At 43.5% G+C, this 22,979-nt stretch overlaps 2 protein-coding genes across 2 annotated transcripts in view; one reads left to right on the top strand and one right to left on the bottom strand.

The window, feature by feature from the left end:
- The window catches only part of LOC132835076 (glutamate dehydrogenase, mitochondrial), an 86,034-nt gene extending 79,216 nt beyond the window's left edge, over positions 1-6,818 (bottom strand). The window contains exon 1 of the mRNA XM_060854359.1: positions 6,235-6,818. Coding sequence (XP_060710342.1) covers positions 6,235-6,646 — 412 coding nt within the window. The 5' untranslated portion in view covers positions 6,647-6,818. The remainder of the gene's footprint in view (positions 1-6,234) is intronic.
- Positions 6,819-7,165: 347 nt separating this feature from the next.
- shld2 (shieldin complex subunit 2) overlaps positions 7,166-22,979 on the top strand; it is a 97,358-nt gene continuing 81,544 nt past the window's right edge. The window contains exon 1 of the mRNA XM_060854292.1: positions 7,166-7,330. The gene's annotated coding sequence lies outside the window, so the exon portion shown is untranslated. The remainder of the gene's footprint in view (positions 7,331-22,979) is intronic.

Below are 22,979 nucleotides of genomic sequence, written 5' to 3' on the forward strand. Positions count from 1 at the left end.
GAAACAGCAAGAGAATGGAAGGACTTAGGAAACAAAAGGAGCAACCCATCAAATCTGGATCACTGGTGTTATTGAACTTCTACCTTGGTAGTTTTCTTCCCTCCACTTATATTTACCACTTTTTTTGGCATGTGTATGGAGGGAGTTTTATAAGGGCATCAGATTTCTGATGTTAAATACTGACAGTTCAGTTGTTTACTTATATAGTCTAAATTTATTTATTTGTAATAAAATTATACAGCATGGAAATAGGCCCTTTGGCCCAATTCATCCATGCTGACCAGGTTTCCTAAACTGAATTACTCCTATTTGCCTGCATTTGGGCCATAATCCTCTAAACCTTTCCTATCCTTGTACCTGTCCAAATGTCTCTTAAATATTGTAATTTTACCATCTACCATTTCCTCTGGCAGCTCTGATCATAAACGCACCACCCTCTGTGTGGTGAAGTTGCCCCTTGGATCCCTTTTAAATCTTTCCCCGCTCATCTTAAACCTATGCCCTCTAATTTTAGACTCCCTACCCTGTGGAAAAGACCCTGGCCATTCATCTTACCTGGACCCCAGTGATTTTATAAATCTCCAAGGTCACCCCTCAGCCTATGTTCCAAGGAAAACAAGTCCCAGCCTATCCAAGTGCCTTGTAAATGTGGACAAGCTGTGGTGAGTAAGGAGGTCAGTTACTCATCAGTGTTCCTAGCTTCTGACCTGCTCTAGTAGCTACTGTGTTTATGTGATGAATCCAGTTGAGTTTCTGGTCAATGGTAACGCCAATGATGTTGACATTGTTGAAAGAGGAATGCAGTGATGTTAACACTGTTGAATGTCAAAGGACAATGTCTCTTATGTTTCCTGTGCAAGGATATGAGTTTAAGAGTCTGAATGGACATAACGTTAGAAAAGACTAAGAATATATGTCATCTTTTGCTAAACTAGTATGATAGTGAGAATTGATGTAGGTCATTGTTGTTAATTACTGAACACAGGTCCATTTTTTCTGTTAATCTCATTCCAGAGTTAAATTGAGGATTTGTGTACTCTGATAAAATTTTTAACTTTTCTGATGATTCAAGGAATAGCTGAGAAACAGAAAACTTGTGCTGTCTTCTAACAAACCTCCTGCAGAGACTTGAACAGAGTAATTTTTTGCAAAAACGTTTAAGTTTAATATGCTGCCTCAAAATTAGGAATACCAAGATCAACTGAAAGCCAAACCCTATCACAATAACATGCACTAAACTGGAACATGTGGAAAACAAACTGCATTTATGTGGTAGCCTCATTGTTAACCATCTGGAGGTGCTCCATTCAGACTTTAGCCAACAACATTTAATAGAATGGCATAGAGATATTAAGAGAAAGTGAGGACTGCAGATGCTGGAGATCAAAGCTGAAAAATGTGTTGCTGGAAAAGCGCAGTAGGTCAGGCAGCAACCAAGGAGCAGGAGAATCGACGTTTTGGGCATAAGCCCTTCATCAGGAAAGGAGCAGGAGAATCGCCTCAACCTGTCCACCCTTCTTACCCACTCCAACCTCTCACCCTCGCAACGTGCAGCCCTCCACTCCCTCCGCTCCAACCCAAACCTCACTATCAAACCGACAGACAAGGGAGGCGCAGTGCAAGTTTGGCGCACCGATCTTTACATTGCTGAGGCTAAACGCCAGCTCGTGGACACCTCCTGCCGCCCCCTTGACCATGACCCCACCTCCCACCAACAAACCATCATCTCCCAGACCATCCATAACCTCATCACCTCAGGGGATCTCCCATCCACCGGCTCCAACCTCAGTCCCACAACCCCGCACCGCCCGTTTGTACCTCCTGCCCAAAATCCACAAACCTGACTTCCCCGGCCGACCCATTGTCTCAGCCTGCTCCTGCCCCACCAAACTCATCTCCGCATACTTCGACATGGTCCTGTTCCCCTTAGTCCAAGAACTTCCCACCTACGTTCGGGACACCACCCATGCCCTCCACCTCCTCCATGATTTTCACTTCCCCAGCCCCCAACGCCCTATCTTCACCATGGACATCCAGTCCTATACACCTCCATCCCCATCACGAAGGCCTCAAAGCCCTCCGCTTCTTCCTTTCCTGCCAACCCAACCGACTCCCACAGCTACCTAGATTACACCTCCTCCCACCCTGCCCCCTGTAAAAACGCTATCCCATATTCCCAATTCCTTCGCCTACACCGCATCTGCTCCCAGGAGGACCAATTCCAATACCAGACAACCCAGATGGCCTCCGTCTTCAAAGGCCGCAATTTCCCCTCAGACGTGGTCGACGATGCTCTCCACTGCATCTCCTCCACTTCCTGCTCCTCTGCCTTGAACCCTGCCCCACCAATCGCCACCAGGACAAAACCCACTAGTCCTCACCTACCACCCCACCAACCTCCATATACATTATATCATCCATTGTCATTTCCGCCACCTCCAAACGGACCGCACCACCAGAGATATATTTCCCTCCGCTCCCCTATCAGCTTTCCGAAAAGACCACTCCCTCCGTGACTCCCTCGATAGGTCCACACCCCCCACCAACCTAACCTCCACTCCTGGCATCTTCCCCTGCAACCACAAGAAATGCAAAACTTGCGCCCACACCTCCCCCCTCACTTCCCTCCAAGGCCCCAAGGGATCCTTCCATATCCGTCACAAGTTCACCTGCACCTCTACACACATCATTTACTGCATCTGCTGCACACGATGTGGCCTCCTCTACATTGGGGAGACAGGCCGCCTACTTGCGGAACATTTCAGAGAACACCTCTGGAACACTTGCACCAACCAACCCAACCGCCCTGTGGCTGAACACTAACTCCCCCTCCCATTCCGCCAAGGACATGCAGGTCCTTGGCCACCTCCGTCGCCAGACCACGGTAACATGACGCCTGGAGGAAGAGAGCCTCATCTTCCGCCTAGGAACCCTCCAACCACAAGGGATGAATGCAGATTTCTCCAGCTTTCTCATTTCCCCTCTCCCACCTTATCTCAGTCCCAACTCTGACTCAGCACCGCCTTCTTGACCTGCAATCTTCTTCCCGACATCTCCACCCCCATCCCCTCTTCAGCCTATCAGCCTCACCTTAACCTCCTTCCACCTATCGCATTCCCAACGCCCCTCCCAAGTCCTTCCTCCCTACCTTTTATCTTAGCCTGGTTGGCACATCTTCCTCATTCCTGAAAAAGGACTTATGCCTGAAACGTCGGTTCTCCTGCTCCTTGGATGCTGCCTGACCTGCTGCGCTTTTCCAGCAATACATTTTTCAGCATAGAGATATTAAGACTGAATGAACTTAGCAATACAGGCTGCCTTAAGGACATTTTAAATGGATGAGAAGTTAAGAGAGGAGAAAGGTTTCAAAGACTTTGCAGCTTTGACAATTGAAAACAGCCAATGATGCAGCAATGGAGATCACAACATGCAAATGCCAGGATTGGAGAAATGCACAGTGTAAGGATTGTAAAGCTTGAGAATGCTATAGAGGATCAAGGTTTAAAAGAGATTTAAAACAAGGGTTAGTATTCAAGCATTCTTTACATGTAGCATTCCATTTCAGAGTGCATTACACTATGGGCAAAAGGTACACAGATACCATGAAAAGCAGAAGGAGGAACTAAACTGAAAACAAGATCTTTGAGTGGGAAACTAAAAGGACAGTCATAGAAGATTTTGAAGAACTTTTTTTAAATAAGGGAAACAGGAGAAAAACAGCTACAGGGTTATAGAAAGAGCAGCTGACAGTGGAGCGAGAGAGGCAGGCATGAAGTAGAAATCAATGCAAATTTCCACACTATCATGCTTGCAAAAAGGGACAAGATGGTTAATGGAATTAGGGTAATCAGGTGGAAGTAACTTCTCAATATGTTGAAAGAGAATTGGTAAAGAACTGGAGTATTCAAACTATGAAAGTGAATGAAGCATTGACTTTGATTTCAGTGGTAGAGGGAAGGATAGGGAAATAGGTCAGTGATGTTGTGGAGATGGAAGAAAGTTTTTTGGTAACAGAATAAAAGTTAAAGCCTATGAGGATGGGAGAACCCTGCACTTCTAATCCAATCAAGGGAAAGATATTACCAGGAAAAAGTTGTCAACATTCAGTTGGTGGGTGTTTGGCCACATCTAGGTCTATATCCAACTATATTTCCATTTGCTGACCTGGATCAAGGGAGGTAGAAGGCAGAGTTTGGATCTTAAGCACTCCAGTGGAAAGCCAAATCCAATGATTTTGGACAAAAACAAAATTGCTGGAGAAGCTCTGCAGGTCTGTCAGCATCCGTGGAGAGAAAGCAGAGTGAACAATTCGGGTCCAGTGACCCTTGGGAGTTTTGTAAAGTAAGGTCAATGGCTGAAGTCAAATTGAAAGAAAATGTTCCTGGTGTAGCAAACAAGATCAATTTTTGGGGGGAGAAAGATGGGAAGGGGAGATGAGGAAGGTAGGAAAATTATTTTGTTTCTCCTCAAAAAAATTGCAGTTAGTGATTTTGGCAATAAACTGGTAGGCAAAAAGAGAATAATTATACAAATTAACATTATCCGAAAGCAGGTATTGAGGCCCAATAAAGGGCACTCAAGCAGGGCCTACAAATATAAAGCTGTTGTTCAGACAAGCAGCAACACTATGGGATTGCAATGGTACTAGAACGAAGATAGAAACAGGGTATTCATGAAAAAAACTTTCTACATGACAAAACCCAAGGTGTAAAATTCAGTTAGAAAACAGCAGGGACAGGTTTGACGAAAACATTTCAAGAATCTCTACAAGGGGATTTAAATTGACATGTAAAAAAGGCAGAATAAAAAGGAAACATTTGTGCTAAACATCAAGGGTGTGGCTATGACTGCACTTTAGGAAGCTGATGTTCACCACCCAGTCTTACTGCTCACAAAACAAAATTCTGCCACGGAAGGGATAGGAGGAGTCAAGGGAAAATTAAAATCACTAAGGATCATTTTTGCTTAGTGAAAGGTGGAGTTAGAAAATAAGAATTTTGGGTGGGGGACAAAGAAAGTTCAAAATATGCCCCAACTGTCTGTATGTGGCCTTACAAGTCAGCAGTTTAACGACTTTGAAAATGGAAATCAATTCCAAATGACTTGAGCAGCATACTTTTATGGCTATAGAAGGAACAATACCCAAATTATTTTAATAGCTGAAAAACAGTCAATTCCAAATAAGGCTGAATGCATCAGAACAGAGTAATGGAAACAACTTTAAAGCTCCAAAAGTTAATTGGTCAAAAATTTGCCAAAAACAAACAGTGCAATAGGAAATCTAGAAGCCTAAACAAACAGTCAAACTTTCTAATTTTAAGCCTACCCTTGCGATACATCCAGTTTTCCCTACATACACTATACTAAAAATACAACTATGCTCTTCTGCAAATACAGTGCCCAGACTCTATACCCTTGCATTCAGTAGCAAGGACAATTCCTCCAGTGAAAAAAATTTTGAATAAATAAGTTAAACTAAAGATTCCAATTGCAGCAGTGCTTGCAGTGGATTTGATAGAGGGGCAGGAGCATAAGTAGCTGACTCCACAGAGTGACAGGGTAGTAAGGGCAAGGGCATCTTCAGCTGTCCATAGAGGGTCAGGGTAATAAGGCAGGGATATCTATACCTGTCCCCACAGAGATAGAGCTTTAAGGGGCAGGGATCCTGCAGCTGTGCTCAGAATGGCAGTGCAGTATGGGCACAAGAGGCCACAGCTGTGATCAGAGGGGCAGTTTGGCCAGGTAAAGGATGCATGCAACAGTTCCACAGAGGGACAGGTTGTAGCAGCAACCACAACTGTCTCCACAGGATCAGTATGGCAAGTCTCCACAGTTGTCCCATGGCAGGGATGGGCCACAACTGTCCCAAGGGCAGCAGAGCAGAAGTGGCTACACTTGGACAGAAGAGACAATTGGGGGGGATGGGAAGGAGATTGAGGGGGAGGGAGGGGAAAGGCGAATGGGGGGGGGGGGTGGGGGAAGACGAGGTAGGGGACAGAGAAATATGCAGGGTGAGGAGAGGGATTTTTGCAGAAACACCCAGGGAGACAGGGCGACAAGGACTAGAGAAACAGGATGACAGTGGAGTTTACAGAAGTCCCCAGAGACTAGCAAATATAGAAATGTTTGCTGAGGGGGACAGGGTAACAGGAGTAAGGGTGCCTGCAGTTACCCTCAGAGGAACAGGGCGGCAGGGTAGCCAAGGGCCAGACGAATGTCATTGCTTTGCCTTACCTCCTTTGCAGGGCGTCCGGTGCTGACTGTGCTGAGCTCGGTAGCCCTCGATAACCTCCCACTCGCCATTGTCCCTCTTGATGGGGAAGGAGATGGACAGGACGTGGTTGCAGGGCTTGATGATCTTCAGGATGCCCCGCACCCGGTTGTGCTTCTGCTCGTCCGACTCGCGGGTCCGCAAGTCCTCCACCAGCTTGTCCTCCACGATCTTCGCCCCGCGGTCGAAAAACCCCTCCACCATGGTGAAGAAGTTCGGGTCGTCCTGCTGCTGGGCGGCCGAGGGCTCGGTGGAGTATCGCCGGCAGTGGAGCAGCGCAGCCGGGCCGCAGATGCGCTGCAAACCGCCCTCGCCGGCAGACGGCGAGGAAGCGGCCGCCCCGCGAGCCAGGAGCTCCCCTAGATACCGGTACATGGCGGCCGACAGAGACAGGAAGAAAACGTGGGGAGGGTTTGGACGGAAACCGTGCTGAAGCGAGACGCCAGGAACACCGAAGCACGGAGGACTTTCCCTCCCCACGGTCCGGCAAACAGCTGCCGCTGCTTCACTTAATGCCCGAGACCAGACTTAATGACAGCCACAAAACCCGCCGTTACGCATGCGCCGCCCTGTCAAGCAACGCCACGACCACGCTTGCGCCCAGGGGCGAGGAGGCAGTGTCGGGAAGGGGGCGGGGCGCTATCCCAAAGCGCTCGCCGGCCCGCTGGAAGGAAGGGGGGTGGGCCGAGGATGTGGAAGGAGCATGCGTACAAAGCACGCTCCGCCCCTCCCTCTCCCTGACCCCGGAGACTGACGGGGGCACCTGTGTGACGTAATGCGCATGCGCGGATCATGCAGCTTTTTCCTCCGTCCCCGCCCTAAAAGGTCAAACTGGCCAATAGGGATCGGCGGAGCTCGTGAGGTCTCGAGAATCTTCGTTAGTTTCCGTAGAATGGGCGCCTTTCCCATTTGAAATGCAACTTTGGGAGAAATTTGTCGGCAATTCGTTTGTAGATTGCGCAACACGCGTTGAGGGAGGAAATGGTTTCGGAAAGAAAGCTTAGTTTGCAGAATGCCTTATCGTCAATTTCTGCCACCCTGACGCTGTCACTGCCAGAGGTAGGGAGGCTACAACTTTGTACGACTGTCCGTATGAGGCCGATGTCATTTACCTCACCAGATAAACATTTAACCGTTTGTTCGTGTTACTTCCAAGATCAAAAGCTGCCTATGATTTCAAGTAATCACGAACAATCTGGGTCATCTAATAATCCGATCCCAGCCATTCAAATACAAGTTGAGTTCACATCCCAAATTTTAGGCAGTTAATATTTTGTGCTCAACCCATGTGGGTGAGGAAGCTATCTCATGATCCATTATTTTTTAAATGCACAATAACTCAAACATTTTCAGCAGTTAAAGAGCTAAAATATGTATGCTGGGAATTTATCTCGTATGGATGTAGGTTTTTCGCTGAACTGGAATGTTCAATTTCAGATGTTTCATCACCATACTGGGTAACATCATCAGTGAGCCTCCTAAAGCACTGGTGGTATGGCCAGCTTTTTAATTTGTGGAGACAGTGCTGGAGATCAGAGTTGAGAGTGTGTTGCTGGAAAAGCACAGCAGGTCAGGCAGCATCCGAGGAGTAGGGAAATCAACATTTCGGGCCAGAGCCCTTCATGAGGAATGTGGCTGGGAGCTTCTGGATGGGGAGATAAATGTGACAGGGGGTGAAGCTGGGGAGAAGTTAGCCGAGCGTTCAGTAATGAATGGAGGTGAAGGTAAAGGTGATAGGTCGGAGAGGAGGGTGGTGCAGATAGGTGGGACGGAAGATGGACAGATAGGATAGGTCATGAGGACAGTGATGAGCTGGAAGGTTGGAACTGGGTAAGGTGGGGCGAGGGGAAATGGATAAACTGGTGAAATCCACATAGATGCCCTGGGGTTGAAGTGTCCCGAGGCAGAAGATGAGGCATTCTTCCTCCAGGCGTCGGGTGGTGATGGAGGAGGCCCGGGACCTGCATGTCCTCAGCAGACTATAAGACATAGGAGTGGAAGTAAGGGCATTCGGCCCATTGAGTCCAATCCGCCATTTAATCATGGCTGATGGGCCTTTCAACTTCACTTACCCGCATTCTCCCCGTAGCTCTTAATTCCTTGTGACATCAAGAGTGGGAGGGGCAGTTGAAATGTTCAGCCATGGGGTAGTGGAGTTAATTGGTGTGGGTTTCCCAGAGATGTTCTCTAAAGCGCTCTGTGAGAAGGTGTCCAATCTTCCCAATTTAGAGGAGACTGCATTTGGTGATAAAATGTCTGAAAACAAATCTTCCAGCTCAGCGAGAAAACCTACATCCAGAACCTCAACCTGAGTTACAAATCTTCCCAAAATTCGTTAATGTATCTCATATTTCTAATGGGATAGTAAAATCATTCTCTGTATTGGTAATGATAGAGTAGAATAGAATCCCTACAGTGTGGAAACAGGCCCTTTGGCCCAATAAGTCCAGACTGACCTTTGAAGAGCCATTCCTCTACCTTAATATCATATATTTACTGCTGTCTAATACAGCTAACCTACACGTCCTTGAACACTGAGCAATTTAACATGGCCAATTCACCTAACCTGCACATCTTTGGATTGTGGGAGGAAACTGGGGCACAGGGAGAATATGCAAACTCCACACAGACAGTCGCCCAAGGCTGGAATTGAACCAGGTTTCCTGGCACTCTGAGGCAGCAGTGCTAAACACTGAACCACTCTTCTGTCCCAGTGTTTCCCAGTGATTCTCTTCCCAATTTCTTTCTGTTTTGAGGACAACTGTTTGCACAGTTGCTGTCATATTTGACCTTTGTGTGTTGCTGTCAGGCTGTAAACAGACCTACAGTATGCCAACATAAAGTATCACTAAACAGTGAGGTTCTACCTGTCCCAGTAGTACGAAGGATGGGCCTGTCTTTGTTACCACAGAACACTCCAAGACTATCACACCTCTCCTTCTGGAATATGCCTATGCAAAGAAGGTGTGTAAACAGACGCAATGTTTTTTGTCAAGGTTTGTCCTAAGCAATCCTGTGACACAGGACTGTGCTCTACAGTCCGTTCCCCAGGATACACACAAGACAAACATCAACTGTGCTTGGCAGTCAATAAGCTCGGTGAAAGACTCTTTGATCCGCCCAAAGCTTGTTGGTCTTCCACTACAAAGGTTTGATCACGACCGAGTGTTGACCTAGTACATTACAAGGTTCAGGACTATGTGTTGAGGGATGCACTAAAACCCGGGGCAGCTGGTGCCAAGGCACAGGGGGGGAAAGACCAACATCTGAGTTCTTTCTGCCAAAGTACAATGGGGCTGTATTCAGTTGTCAGACCCTCTTGTTGCCTAAAGTTTATGTAAGTAGTGTTCCTGCAGAGAACGTCAGATTCATGGTTTGTTTTTCCTGATATGCAAAGACTGTACAGAACTGCTCAAGTACCTGTGTATGTACATAAAGACTTTTTTGAATAAAGTATAATTTGCAATTAAAAAATAATTGATTCTGAGCTAAGCTTCCAATAACATGTCAGTGCTATCACAAAGACTGTCCATTTCTACCTCTCAACATTATGTGAATCCTTTCTGACCTCAGCTCATCTAACAACAAATTGTACTCATAAATTGTCTTTCATGTAATGAACAGTCCCAAAGAGCTTCACGAACACATTATGGAGCAAAGTTGTTCATAATGACATAATGGAGAAAAATCAAAAACATAGGTGATAAGAAGTATTTGAACAGATGATCAAATGCATGGTCAAATTGAGAGAGTTGTTGAAGAATAGGCAAGGCCAAGCAGTTTAGAAAGGGAATTTCTGAAATGGGATTCAAAAGGTATGGAGTAATGATGAAACCAGGAATGTTCAAAAGGCTAAACGTAAATGAATGTAGACACCTCAGAAAGGTAATGACGCTGATGGTGATTCCATTGATAGAGGATATAGCTGTTGATTGACTTAAAAAAAGAGTTGAACATTTTTAAATCCAGCTGATACTTGACAGGGCCTCAATGTGATTCAGCGATCACAACTTTGATGGATGAGCCAGATATCACACTAGTGCTTATGATAAACTTAAATTTGAAAACACATTATTTTCAATGTGTGATGTCACTGCCTCAGTAGTGTGCTGCAAATGGAACCCCATAATTCCCAGAATTGTCACAAATGTGGAAAATCTGATTAAAACAATTGAGTTGAGCAAGGTTGCCTAACTAATGAATTCCAGCTCAAAGAATATGCATACCCTATATTTTCATTAACAAGAAAATCCTTTGTTGTAATCAAGTTTTTTTTAACCAATGGCAAGAAAGAAACATGAACTGCTAACATATAACTCAAACATTATCCCTTTTTAAAATTAACATGCACTAACAAAGAAACAAGACACAAGTATTTTAAAATAAGAAACAGAAATTGCTGGGAGAAACTCGGAAGGCCTGGTAGCACCTGTGGAGAGAAAGCAGAGATAACTTTTCAATGTTTGATGCAAGTATGATGGGTGGATCAGGAAAAAATCAGAAGCGCAGTCTGGTATCAATCCGGATCACATACATTGACAAGTTGTTTTCTTTCAGTTTTCTGATTTTTTTAAATTTCAAAAATATACTTTATTCACAAAATAATTTGATGGACTGTGCAGTTGGACATGCCATAAATATGCAAACATTCCATTTCTTTGCATACCGAAACAGAGTAATCATCCCTATTTACAGGTCTGTACGATTACATATTTAGCTGAGGCATCAGCAGAGCCCAAATGACTGCGTGGGCCCCCTGTTCTTCTTTAGGTAGGCAAACGTTACACAGTGGTCTTTCCCCACCGCGCCTTGGCGGCAGCTGCCCCAAGCTTCAGCAAGTCCCTCAACACGTAATCCTGGACCTTGGAATGTGCCAGTCTGCAACACTCAGTTGGGGTCAACTCCTTCGGTGGAAGATCAACAGGTTTCGGACCGCCCAGAGAGCGTCCTTCACCGAGCTGATGATCCTTCAGGCACAGTTGATGTTCGCCTCGGTGTGCATACTGGGGAACAGGCTGTGGAGCACGGAGTCCCGCACCACGGCACTGCTCGGCACGAACCTCAACAAACACCACTGTATTCCTCTCCAGACATCTTCTATGTAGGCACATTCCAGAAGGAGGTGTGTGGCAGTCTCATCCCCCCCCGCAGCTGCTTCGAGGGCAGCGTGTGGTGCGGCTGAGAGTCCGGGTGTGCATAAAGGATCTCACAGGCAGAGCCCTTCTCACCAGCAGCCAAGCCATGCCTTGGTGCTTGTTGGAAAGTTCTGGCGATGAGGCATTCTGACAAATGGCTTTGACAGTCTGCTTAAGGAACCGCTCAATAGGATCCTCCCTCTCCTTTTCCCGAAGGGTCTCGAGGACACTACGTGCTGACCACTTCCGGATAGACTTGTGGTCAAAGGTGTTTTTTCTTCATAAACTTTTCCACGAAGGACAGGTGATACGGAACGGTCCAACTACTCGGAGTGTTCTGCGGCAGCGAGGCCAGGCCCATCCTTCACAACACCGGGGACAGGTAGAACCTCAGTACATAGTGACACTTGGTGTTTGCATACCAGGGATCCACCCATTTCTTTTGATTTCTTCTAATTCTTAACCAATGACGAGATGCTATGGTAATACTATTCCCAGTCTTTCTTTCACTAGTTGAGTCTTTAGCCCTTTAATGCATTTGATTTTTTAAAATTTTTATTCAGGAATTTTCTGAGACAGAACAGTTTACAGGGAAATGATTAGTGAGAATATCTGCCAGGAATTTAACTGTTACTTCTCCACACACGAGGGAGAAAAAGAGATTTAGATGCTTTCTCTTTGCAGGCTAGAAGCTTCTGCTTAATGTTGACATGTACAGGCTGTGGTAACCTGCCCAGGAACCAATCAAATGGCTGTCACTATGCTGATCCCTCCTGTGTCCACAACAGCTAGTCTCAGTTGAAAAAAACAATCAAAAGATTGTCTCTGGCCCCTCCCAACTCCGTTTTGATTTAATCCACTTCCCCTCTCCCTACCTTTTCCTCACCTTTGATGGCTTGCATTGTCTTTAACAGGCCTTGTACTTAAATTATTCAATTTGAAAAATGGGTGATTTACTAGTCATGGTTAATGCATAAAAAGAGTGCACTGGTGATTCGGTGATGGATTTTAAAAAGTTTCAGTTCCATGTAGAGAGCATTTCTGCATATTTAAAATAAGACTATCTCTGGGCAAAATTGACTTGAACACATCCAAGCAGAGCCCAGACGATCTAGAATTCTCACTCAATGCTTGATAATGGTAACATTGTGGATTCCAGACATGCATTTTTAAAACTGCAAATATCTTCCTTTCCTTGATTTTAAGCATCATCTTTTCCTGTTTTATAGACCACTGTCCAAAAGGAAATGACCTCTACAATGCATTATTTTTCTTACTTAAAGGCAGTCCAGCAATTTGGCTGCTCCAGTTGGCTTCAACAGATAGGAAGAAGGATATGCCAAATTCCTGTTCCTTATCTATCTGATACCTCCTGTTGGAAAATATGAACATTATCTGAGAACAGAATAATGTTCATCTGTAACGTCCTCTCGAACTGAATAGAACTCCAACTCTGACCCTTCAGAATTATGGAGTCATGGAGGTCTGCAGCACAGAAAAAGGCCCTTTGACCCATCAAGTCTGTACTTGTCAAAAACAAGCACTTAACTATTCTAACTCCATTTTCCAGCCTGTAGCCTTGCATGTCTGATCGTTGTGAGTGCATTTCAAAGTACTTTTTAGGTGTTATGAGGGTTTCTACTTCTGCCACCCTTTCAAGCAGTGAGTTCTAGGTTCCCATCACACTCTCTGGATGAAAAAGAAGTCCTCTCATCTCCTCTAAAACTCCTGCCCCATACTTTGAATCTATGCCCCCTAATCATTGATCTGTCAGGGAGAAATGATAGTGAGAATGGAGCTAGATCAGCATGGTTCTGAAGTTAAAGAGAGCAAAGCAGGCAAAAGCAACTCTTAAGAATTAAACTGCATTTATTCCAATGCAAAAGGTCTGATAGGTAAGGCAGATGAATTCAGGGCATGTCTGGGAACATGGGACTGGGGACATCATAGCTATTACAGAAACATGGCTGCCAGAGGGACAGGGCTACCAACTCAATGTTCTAGGGTTTGGATGCTATAGGAAGGATAGAAAGGAAGGTAAAAGATGAGAGTGGCATTTTTGATTAGGGAAATCATTACTGCTGTATTTAGGGTATTTCTGTGGGATCGTCCAGTGAAGCTATGTGGATGGAACTCAGAAATAAGAAGAGGATGATCACCTTGATGGGACTGTACTATAGAATTTCTAATAATCAGTGGGAAATTGAGAAGTGAATATGTAGAGAGATCTCAGATTAGTGTAACAATAATAGGATGGTACTAGTAGGGGATTTTAACTTTTCAACATAGACCAGGACTGCCATAATGTTAAGGACTTGGACTTTAGTAAAGCCTTTGACAAGGTTCCGCATGGTAAACTGGGTTAGTAAAGTTAGATCACAGGGATTCAAAGAGAACTTGCCAACTGGATACAAACTTGGCTTGATGCCAAGAGATTGAGGATGGTGGGAGAAGATTGTTTTTTTGAACTGGAGGCCTGTGACCAGCAATGTTCCACAGGGATTGATGCTGGGTCCACTATTGTTTGTCATTTATATAAATGATTTAGGTGACAAATTAGGAGGCATGATTAATAAGTTTGCAGACGACACCAAAATCTGTGGTTTGCTAGACCGCTAATAAGGTTATTTAGGATTACAAAGGGATCTTGATCAATTGGCTCAGTCGGCTGAGGAGTGGCAAATGGAGTTTAGTTTGGATAAACGTAAGTATTGCATTTTGGTAATACAAACAAGGGCAAGACATATACAGTTAATGGTGGTGACCCTGGGTAGTGTTGTCAAACAGAGAGACTTAAGGGTTCAGATACATAATTCTTTGAAAGTTGCATCACAGGTAGAGAGGGGTTCAGAAGGTATTTAGCATGCTTGCCTTCATTGCACAGACCATTGAGAATAGGAATTAGGATGTCACGTTGATGTTCTGCTTGTTGAGGAAGTTGGTGAGGCCACTTTGGAGTACTGTGTACAGTCCTGTGTATACCATGCTATAGGAAGGATAGTATTAAATTGGAGAGGGTTCAGAAAAGATTTGCAAGGATGTTGGTGGGACTGGAGGGTTTGGGTTGTAAGGAGAGGCAGATAGACTGGGACTTTTTTCACTGGAGTGTAGGAGGTTGAGGTTGTAGAGGTTTGTAAAATCATGAGGGGCAGAAATAAGGTGTATAGCATCAGACTTTTTCCTAGGGTAAGGGGGTTCAAAGCTGGAAGGTTTATTTTTAAGGTTAGAGGGGAAAGTTCAAAAATGACCTTGGGGCAACAGTTTCACACAGAGAGTGGTTCGTATGCGGAATGGACTGCCAGAGGAAGTGGTAGATGGAGGTACAATTACAACATTTAAAGACATTTGTACAGATACATGAATAGGAAAGGTTTAGAGGAATATGAGCCAAATGCAGGTAAGTGGGACTAGTTTAGTTTGGGAAATTTGAGCTTGCCAGAGGAGGTGGTGGAGGCAGATACGATTACAGCATTTAAAAGGCATCTGGATAGATATGTGAAAGCAAGGGTTTAGAGGGATATGGACCAAATGCTGGCAAATGGAACTAGATTTATTTAGGATATCTTGTCAGCATGGACAAATTGGACAGAAGGGTCTGTTTTCCCTGGAGGGTTGGAGAGTGAGGAGTGACCTTATAAAATCATGAGGGGCATGGATAGGGTAATTAGACAAGGTCTTTTACCTAGGTTGATGGAGTTCAGAACAAGAGGGCATGGGGCAACTTTTTCATGAAGAGCGTAGTACGTGTATGGAATGAGTTGCCAGAGGAAGTGATGGAGTTTGGAACAATTACAACAATTCAAAGGCATCAGGATGGGTGTATGTATAGGAAGTGCTGGCAAATGGGACTAGATTAATTGAGGATAACTGGTTGGCATGGACGAGCTGGACCGAAGAGTCTGCTTCTGTGCTGTACACCTCTATGACTCTATGGTATATACCATGGATGAGTTGGACTGAAGGTAATGTTTCTGTGCCTTATGACTCCATGACTCTTCAGTCTTTCCTTATACTGGAATTCTGCCTTTTACATTTTTTTTTGGTTTTTCTGCCTTTTTAATTCATGCCAAAAGAACCTGGTTCTGAACTTGGAGATCTGTAACAAACTGCTGTTGGACTAATTCAACGACTGATGTTAGGTCATTTCTCATTAATTCAAAAACCTCTTACGCTGCTCTGACTCAATAATGTATCATTCTCACTGCTCCAACAGCAATACTGTCTTGTCCTGCTAAAAATGTACACAACTTGATTTTTCCAAGTTCTAAACCTCTCCTGGCATTTCAGCTATGTTGCAATCCAACTTCCATTCCAACTTATAGTCAAAAAAAGAAGTGCATGTTGCCCCTTATAATGCTTCCTTTTGCGATTTCATCTTTCTTGTAATTCTTCTCAGCTCATTGGCCCATCTGATCAAGATCCCTTTGTAATCTGAGGTAACCTTCTTCGTTGTCCGCTATACCTCCAATTTTGGCAAACTTACTAACTATACCTCTTATGCTCACATCTAAATCATTTACAAAAAGTAGAGGACCCAGCATCAATCCTTGTGGAACTCCACTGGTCACAGGCCTCCAGTCTGAAAATAACCCTCCACCACCACCCTCTGTCTTTTACCTTTGAGCCAGTTCTGTAATCAAATGGCTAGTTCTCCCTGTATTCCGTGAGATGTAACCTTGCTAACCAGTCTCCCACGGGAAACCTTGCCGAATGCCTTACTGAAGTCTGTACACGTCACATCTACCGCTCTGCCCTCATCAGTCCCCTTTGTCACTTTAATCAAATTTGTGAGACATGATTTCCTGCTCACAAAGCCATGTTGACAATCCCTAATCAGCCCTTGCCTTTAAATACATGTACATCCTCAGGATTCCCTAAAACAACTTGCCCACCACTGACATCAGGCTCACTGGTCTATAGTTCCCTGGCTTGTCCTTACCACCTTTCTTAAACAGCAGCACCACGTCAGCCAACCTCCAGTCTTCCGGTACCTCACCTGTGACTATCAATGATACAAATATTTCAGTAAGAGGCCCAGCGATCACTGTCCTAGCTTCCCACAGAGTTCTCAAGTACACCTGATCAGGTCCTGGGGATTTATCCACTTTTATGTGTTTCAAGACATCCAGCACTTCCTTCTCTGTGATATGGACATTTTGCAAGGTATCACCATCTATTTTCCGACATTGTATGTCTTCCATATCCTTTTCGACAGTAAATACTGATGCAAAATGCTCGTTTAGTATCTCCCTCATCTCCTGCGGCTCCACACACAGGCTGCCTTGCTGATCTTTGAGGGTCCCTATTCTCTCCTGAGTTACCCTTTTGTCCTTAGTGTATTTGTAAAAGCCCTTTGGATTCTCCTTAACTCTATTTGCCAAAGCTATCTCATGTACACTTTTTGCCTTCCTAATTTCTCTCTTAAGTATACTCCTACTGCCTTTATATTCTTCTAAGGATTCACTCGATCTATCCTGTCTGTACCTGACATATGCTTCCTTCTTTTGCTTAACCAAAACCTCAATTTCTTTAGTCATCCAGCATTCCCTCTTCCTACCAGCCTTTCCTTTCACCCAACAGGAATATACTTTATCAGGACTCTTGTTATCTCATTTCTGAAGGTTTCCCATTTTCCAGCCGTCCCTTTACCAGTGAACATCTGCCCCCAATCAGCTTTTGAAAGTTCTTGCCTAATACCGTCAAATTTGGCCTTTCTCCAATTTAGAACATCAACTTTTAGATCTGGTCTATCCTTTCCCGTCACTATTTTAAATCTAATAGAATTATGGTCGCTGGTCCCAAAGTGCTCCCCCACTGATACCTCAGTCACCTTCCCTGCCTTAATTGCCAAGAGTAGGTCAGGTTTTCCACCTTCTCTAGGAGGTACATCCACATACTGAATCAGAAAATTTTCTTGGACACACTTAACAAATTCCTCTCTATCTAAACCCTTAACACTATGGCAGTCCCAGTCTATGTTTGGAAAGTTAAAATCCCCTAACATAACCACCCTAACATTTTTACAAATATCTGAGATCTCCTTACAAATTTGTTTCTCAATTTCCCTCTGACTATTAGAGGGTCTATAATACAATTCCAATAAGGTGATCATCCCTTTCACAATTCCACCCAAATAACTTCCGTTAATGCTGCCTCCCTTTCTATCCTTTCTGTAGCATTTGTGTCCTGAAACATTAAGCTGCCAGTCCTGTTCATCCCTGAGCCACGTTTCTATAATTACTATGATATCCCAGTCCCATGTTCCTAACCGTGCCTTGAGTTCATCTGCCTTCCCTGTTAGGCCCCTTGCATTGAAATAAATGCAGTTTAATTTATCAGTTCAGCCTCGTGCTCTGCTTTCTCCCTGTCTGTTTGACTTGCTTCTATTCTCAACTTTACCAGTCTCAGATTGATCACTTTTGTCACTATCTCCCTGGATCCCCCCCACCTCCCCCACCTTACGAGTTTAAATCCTCCTGAGCAGCTCCGGCAAATTTCCCTGCCAGTATATTAGTCCCCTTCCAATTTAGGTGCAATCCGTCCTTCTTGTACGGATCACTTCTACCCTAATAGAGGTTCCAATGATCCAAAAATGTGAATTCTTCTCCCATACACCAGCCCCTCAGCCGTGCATTCATCTACTCTATCCTCCTATTCTTGCCTCACTAGCTCGTGGCACTGGGTGTAATCAAATATTACTACTCTTGAGGACGCCCTTTTTAAATTCCCGCTTAACTCTCTGTAATTTCCCTTTAGAATCTCAACCTTTTCCCTTCCTATGTCGTTGGTTCCAATGTGTACAATGTCCTCCTGCTGACCCCTCTCCCCGTTGAGAACATTCTGCACCCACTCTGAGACATCGTTGATCCTGGCACCAGGGAAGCAAATCACCATTCTGATTTTTTTGCTGCTGGCCACAGAAACGTCTGTCTGTACCTCTGACAAGACAGTCCCCTAACACAATTGATCTCTTGGAACCTGACCTATCCTCATTGCATTAGAGCCAGTCTCAATACCAGAAACTCGGCTGTTTGTGCTACATTCCCCTGAGAATCCATCACCCCCTACATTTTCCAAAACAGCATACTTGTTTGAAATGGGGATAACCACAGAAGACTCCTGCACTAACTGCCTACCTCTCTTATCTTTCCTGGAGTTAACCCATCTATGTGACTGTATCTGCGACATTTCCCCCTTCCTATAACTGCCATCCATCACATCCCCTTGCTCTTGTAAATTCCTCATTGCCTCTAACTGTCTCTCCAACAGATCCATTCAATTTAATAAGATTCACAACCAATGGCATTTATTGCAGATATAATTCTCAGTAACCTGTAAATTCTTCCTCAACTCTCACATCTGACAAGAAGGGCATATCACTCTACTAAAGGCCATTTTTGCTTCTTCACAATCTACACACCCAGAAAATAGCACTGTCTTATTTCTCTACAAAACACTGCTCCTGGTTAAAGTAATATTTATGCCTTATATTTTAAGTTTAATCAAGAGACATATCTCATAAAACATTTAATCAAGAAAGAACCCACTCTACTCACTACTGCAGACTTACTGTAAGGCCACGCTTAAATATTCACTTCTGTTTCTGTGCTGTGACCTTTCCCAAACAGGTTCCTCCAAGGTTAGTTGTGAATTTCACTGTTTGTTTGTTAATTTTCCCAGATGCTCTCGGATGTCCAGCGATACATGAATTCAAACAGCAAAGGCAGTAACTGTGCAGGTTTGCTGCTTTGTCAGTTTCTTTCTCTCTCTCTCTCCTGCATTAACCTTACCATGTGCTTCCTTTGTCTGTTCCTCTCCCTTTTAAAACTGAGGTTGTTTCGACTTTTTTTTTCTCCAAAGTTCCAAACATTGCAACAGCATATAAAACAGTAATTGCTGCTCCTGGAATTCAAGGAAATCACCTCCAACACCATATGGGCCAAATACAGTCAAATAGGACGAGTTCAGTTTAGGATGTCTGTTCAGCATGGATGAGTTGCGGTGAAGGGCTTGTTTCTGCCTGTATACCACTATGACTCTACGTCGCTATGACCAAGACATTGGTAAAGAAGTAGAGAATAGAATATGAGTATAAAATAAAGCTCCTATAGATATGTAAAAAGGAAAAGATTAGTAAAGACAAATGTAGATCCATTACAGGCAGAGACAGGATATTTCATAATAGGAAATAGAGAAACGGCAGAGATGCTGAGTAAGTGATTTTTGTCTCTCTTCACAGAGGAAGTCAAACAAAGTCTTCGTGAGAAAATTAAGATCCCAGGGACTAGTGGGAATACGAAACTGAAAGAAATTAATATTAGTAAAAAGATTAGAGAAATAAATGAAATTGAAAATTGACAATTCTCCAAAACCTGATGATCTTCACGCTAGAATGTTGAAAGAGTGGCTACAGGGATGGGAGATGCGTTCGTGATCATCTTTCAAAATTTTATTATTATTGCAGTAATGCCTCCAGATTGGAAGATTGCAAGTGTGACCCCACAATTTTTCAGAAGGAGGATGCGAGAAAACGGGAAACTAGGAAGAAAATACTAGAATCTAGATATTATTTAATTGACCTGTACCAGAGATGGTATTATGAACCTCCAGAGGTAGGGGACCCACAAGATGATACTAGAATGATTATAGAATCTACTATAAAGGATGTGATTGCTAGATTTTTAGAAATTAAATGTCTGATTGGGATAGAGTCAACTTGAACTTATGAAGTGAGAATCATGTTTGACAAACCAGACTGCATTTTTGAGGATATTACTAGCAGAGTCATTGAAGGGAGTGTCAGTAAATGTAGTATATTTGCTATTTCTAAAGATTTTTCTTAAAGTGCCATAGGGGAGATTAGTAAACAAATGAAAGTGCACAGACATGGTGGTAATACACTGGCATGGGTTGAGAATTTGTTAATAGGCAGAAATTTGAGAGTAGGAATAAATGGGTCATTCCAAATTTGTGCAAGGGTCAGTCCCTGGACCCCAGCTGTTCACATTGTATCAATGATTTGGGTCTGGGGATAATTGTATTTTGAAGCTTTGAGGTGATACAAAACTTGGTGGGAATGTGAGTTGTGAGAGGCTCAGTAAGTGAGCAAAAGCATGGCAGTATATAATGTAGATAAGTTTGAGATTGTTCACTTTGGTATTCTTAAATTCTCAAATGGAATGCTATTCAAAAGTGTTGATGACTAAAGGGGCCTAGATGTCATTGTTCATATGTCACTAAAAGCTAACATGTAGCTGCAGCAAGAAATTTAGAAGGCAAAAGGTATGTTCACCCTCATTGCAAAAGAATTTACGTGTTGGAGTAAGTAAGTCTAGTGACACTACACCTGAGTGTTGTGAGCAATCTGGTTTCTTTGCCTATGGACAAATATATTTATATCCAAATCCTGTAAAGAGAATGCAGCAGAGGTTAACCAGCCTGATTCTTAGAAAGGTGAGACTGGTTTATGAGGAGACTGGGCCTATATTCTCAAGAGTTTAGAAGAATGGGCAATCTCATGGAAATGAACACACTTTTTTTAACGGGGTAGACAGGGTAGATGTCAGTCTAGTTAATGCCTTGTGGCCCCTCCACACATTTACTTCCTTCTTTAAATAAGGAGACTAAAATTGTACAATTATTTGAAATGTGTTCTCATCTGTATAACTGAAGCAGGGCAATCCTTACTTTTATGCTAAATTTCCTCTTGTAATAAAGGACAATATTTCCATTAACCTTTTAACTACTTATTGTGACTCGTGCTTGAACATCTGTATCCTTCTAAACTTCAGAATTCTGTAGTTGTTCACAGTTTAAGTAGTACTTTATTTTTTAAAATTCTTCCTGCCAGAGTGAACAATTTCACATTTTTCCCCACATTATATTCCATCTGCCACATTTTTGCTTGTTCACCCAATCTATCTATATTCTGTCTACAACTCCCATATGTCCCCTTTACAGCATGTGTTCCTGTCCATCCTGGTGTCATCTGCATATCGAGGTACTATGCCTTTTGCTGGTCATCTAAGGTATTGATGTAAATTGTAACACATTGAAACCTCAGCAGAAACCCTGTGAGACCCCACTGGTACAATCACACAAAGACCTGTTTCTGCATACTCTGTTTTCTGCACCCAGCCGATCCTCTATCTATGCTGGTGTGCTGCCCCCTGTGCCATGAGCGCCTGCATTGCACAAAACCTTTTATGTGGTACCTTGCGAAATGCCTTTTGGAAATCCAAGTACAGTATGTCACCAGGCTTCTTTTTATCCACTGCAAATGTCACTCCTTCAAGTAACTCAAATAAATTGTTTAAACATGATTTCCTTTCCACAGAACCATGCTCACTCTGCTTGTGATTATCTTAAGTATTGCTAAATGCACAGCTATAATTACTTCCCTCATTATAATGCTTCCTTCATTACAGACATTAAGCTAACTGGTCTGTTGTTTTATGTTACCTGCCTCCCTTCTCTTTTGAATAGAAGGATTATAATTGCTGCTTTCCAGTCTGATGGAAAGTTTCCAGAATCTAGAGAATTTTGGAAAGTTAATACTAATGTATCCACTACCTTGTAAACCACCTCCAGAATTTTCTGCTCTAACAAATTATCTTGAAAACTTCTCATCTAAACTACTATTGCCAATTTTTCCATGTTATGTGTCGATTAAAGTGTCCCAATTGCTGAGTCTTAATCACAAGCAATCGATATTTATTCTTGCTTACTTTGTCTCCCATTGTGGTTACCATAAGAGGGCCTATAGAAACTCCCACTAGGCTGCAGCTTCGGCGTTGGAGGAGTCTGGAGCCAGGAGCCAGGGCTCCAGTGACCAATATCTGGTGGCATTGTTTGGAGGAGTGGTAAATGGGGAACAAGGTGTACGAGACCAGGACCATGGCTCCAGTTCAGATGTGGCAGTTGTGGTAGTGGTGGTAATGGCAGAGGAGGGTCCATAATCGAAACCCTAGAGCCCAGTACAGAGACCCTGCCCAATGTCAAGCAGCATCTGGGGGAGCAGTGGAGGAGGAACAAAAAGAAAAGAGAAAGATGAACTTTATTGCAGTAAAAGCTTGCGTTATATTCATGTTTCAGTGTGGCAATACATTGTGTTAACACATGAGAAACAATTTTCACTGTAATTTTCTATAAATGTGACAATAAATCTAAATCTTTCACCCACTATTCCTCATCTTCAACCAAGCTGATGTACATCTTGAGTCTCTTGAACTAAGGTCATCCCTAGCCATTGCAGCTAAGCCATTTTGAAGGTTGACAAAAATAGAGCGCCCCTTACCAAAATCACTGACTACTCCACTGCATTTTGTACCACTGCAACTAACCTATTGTTTATAATTCTGAGATTGAAATAAATCTACAATCTGGAAATTACAGAACCGGTTTAGGCCAGTTTGTTAATCAGCTAAACCCCACCAATCTTCTGCACTTTGCCCCTGCTCCAGCTTTCTTTGTGATCTTGCCAAGACAGATTCAGTAGAGAGAAACTACAGCACTTACGTGTAAAGGGTAGTATGTAGTTTGTAACTTCAGTGGCTGATCTGTGATTACTTAAT

This window comes from Hemiscyllium ocellatum, chromosome 43 (genome assembly GCF_020745735.1).
Source record: "Hemiscyllium ocellatum isolate sHemOce1 chromosome 43, sHemOce1.pat.X.cur, whole genome shotgun sequence".
Lineage (NCBI taxonomy): Eukaryota > Metazoa > Chordata > Chondrichthyes > Orectolobiformes > Hemiscylliidae > Hemiscyllium > Hemiscyllium ocellatum.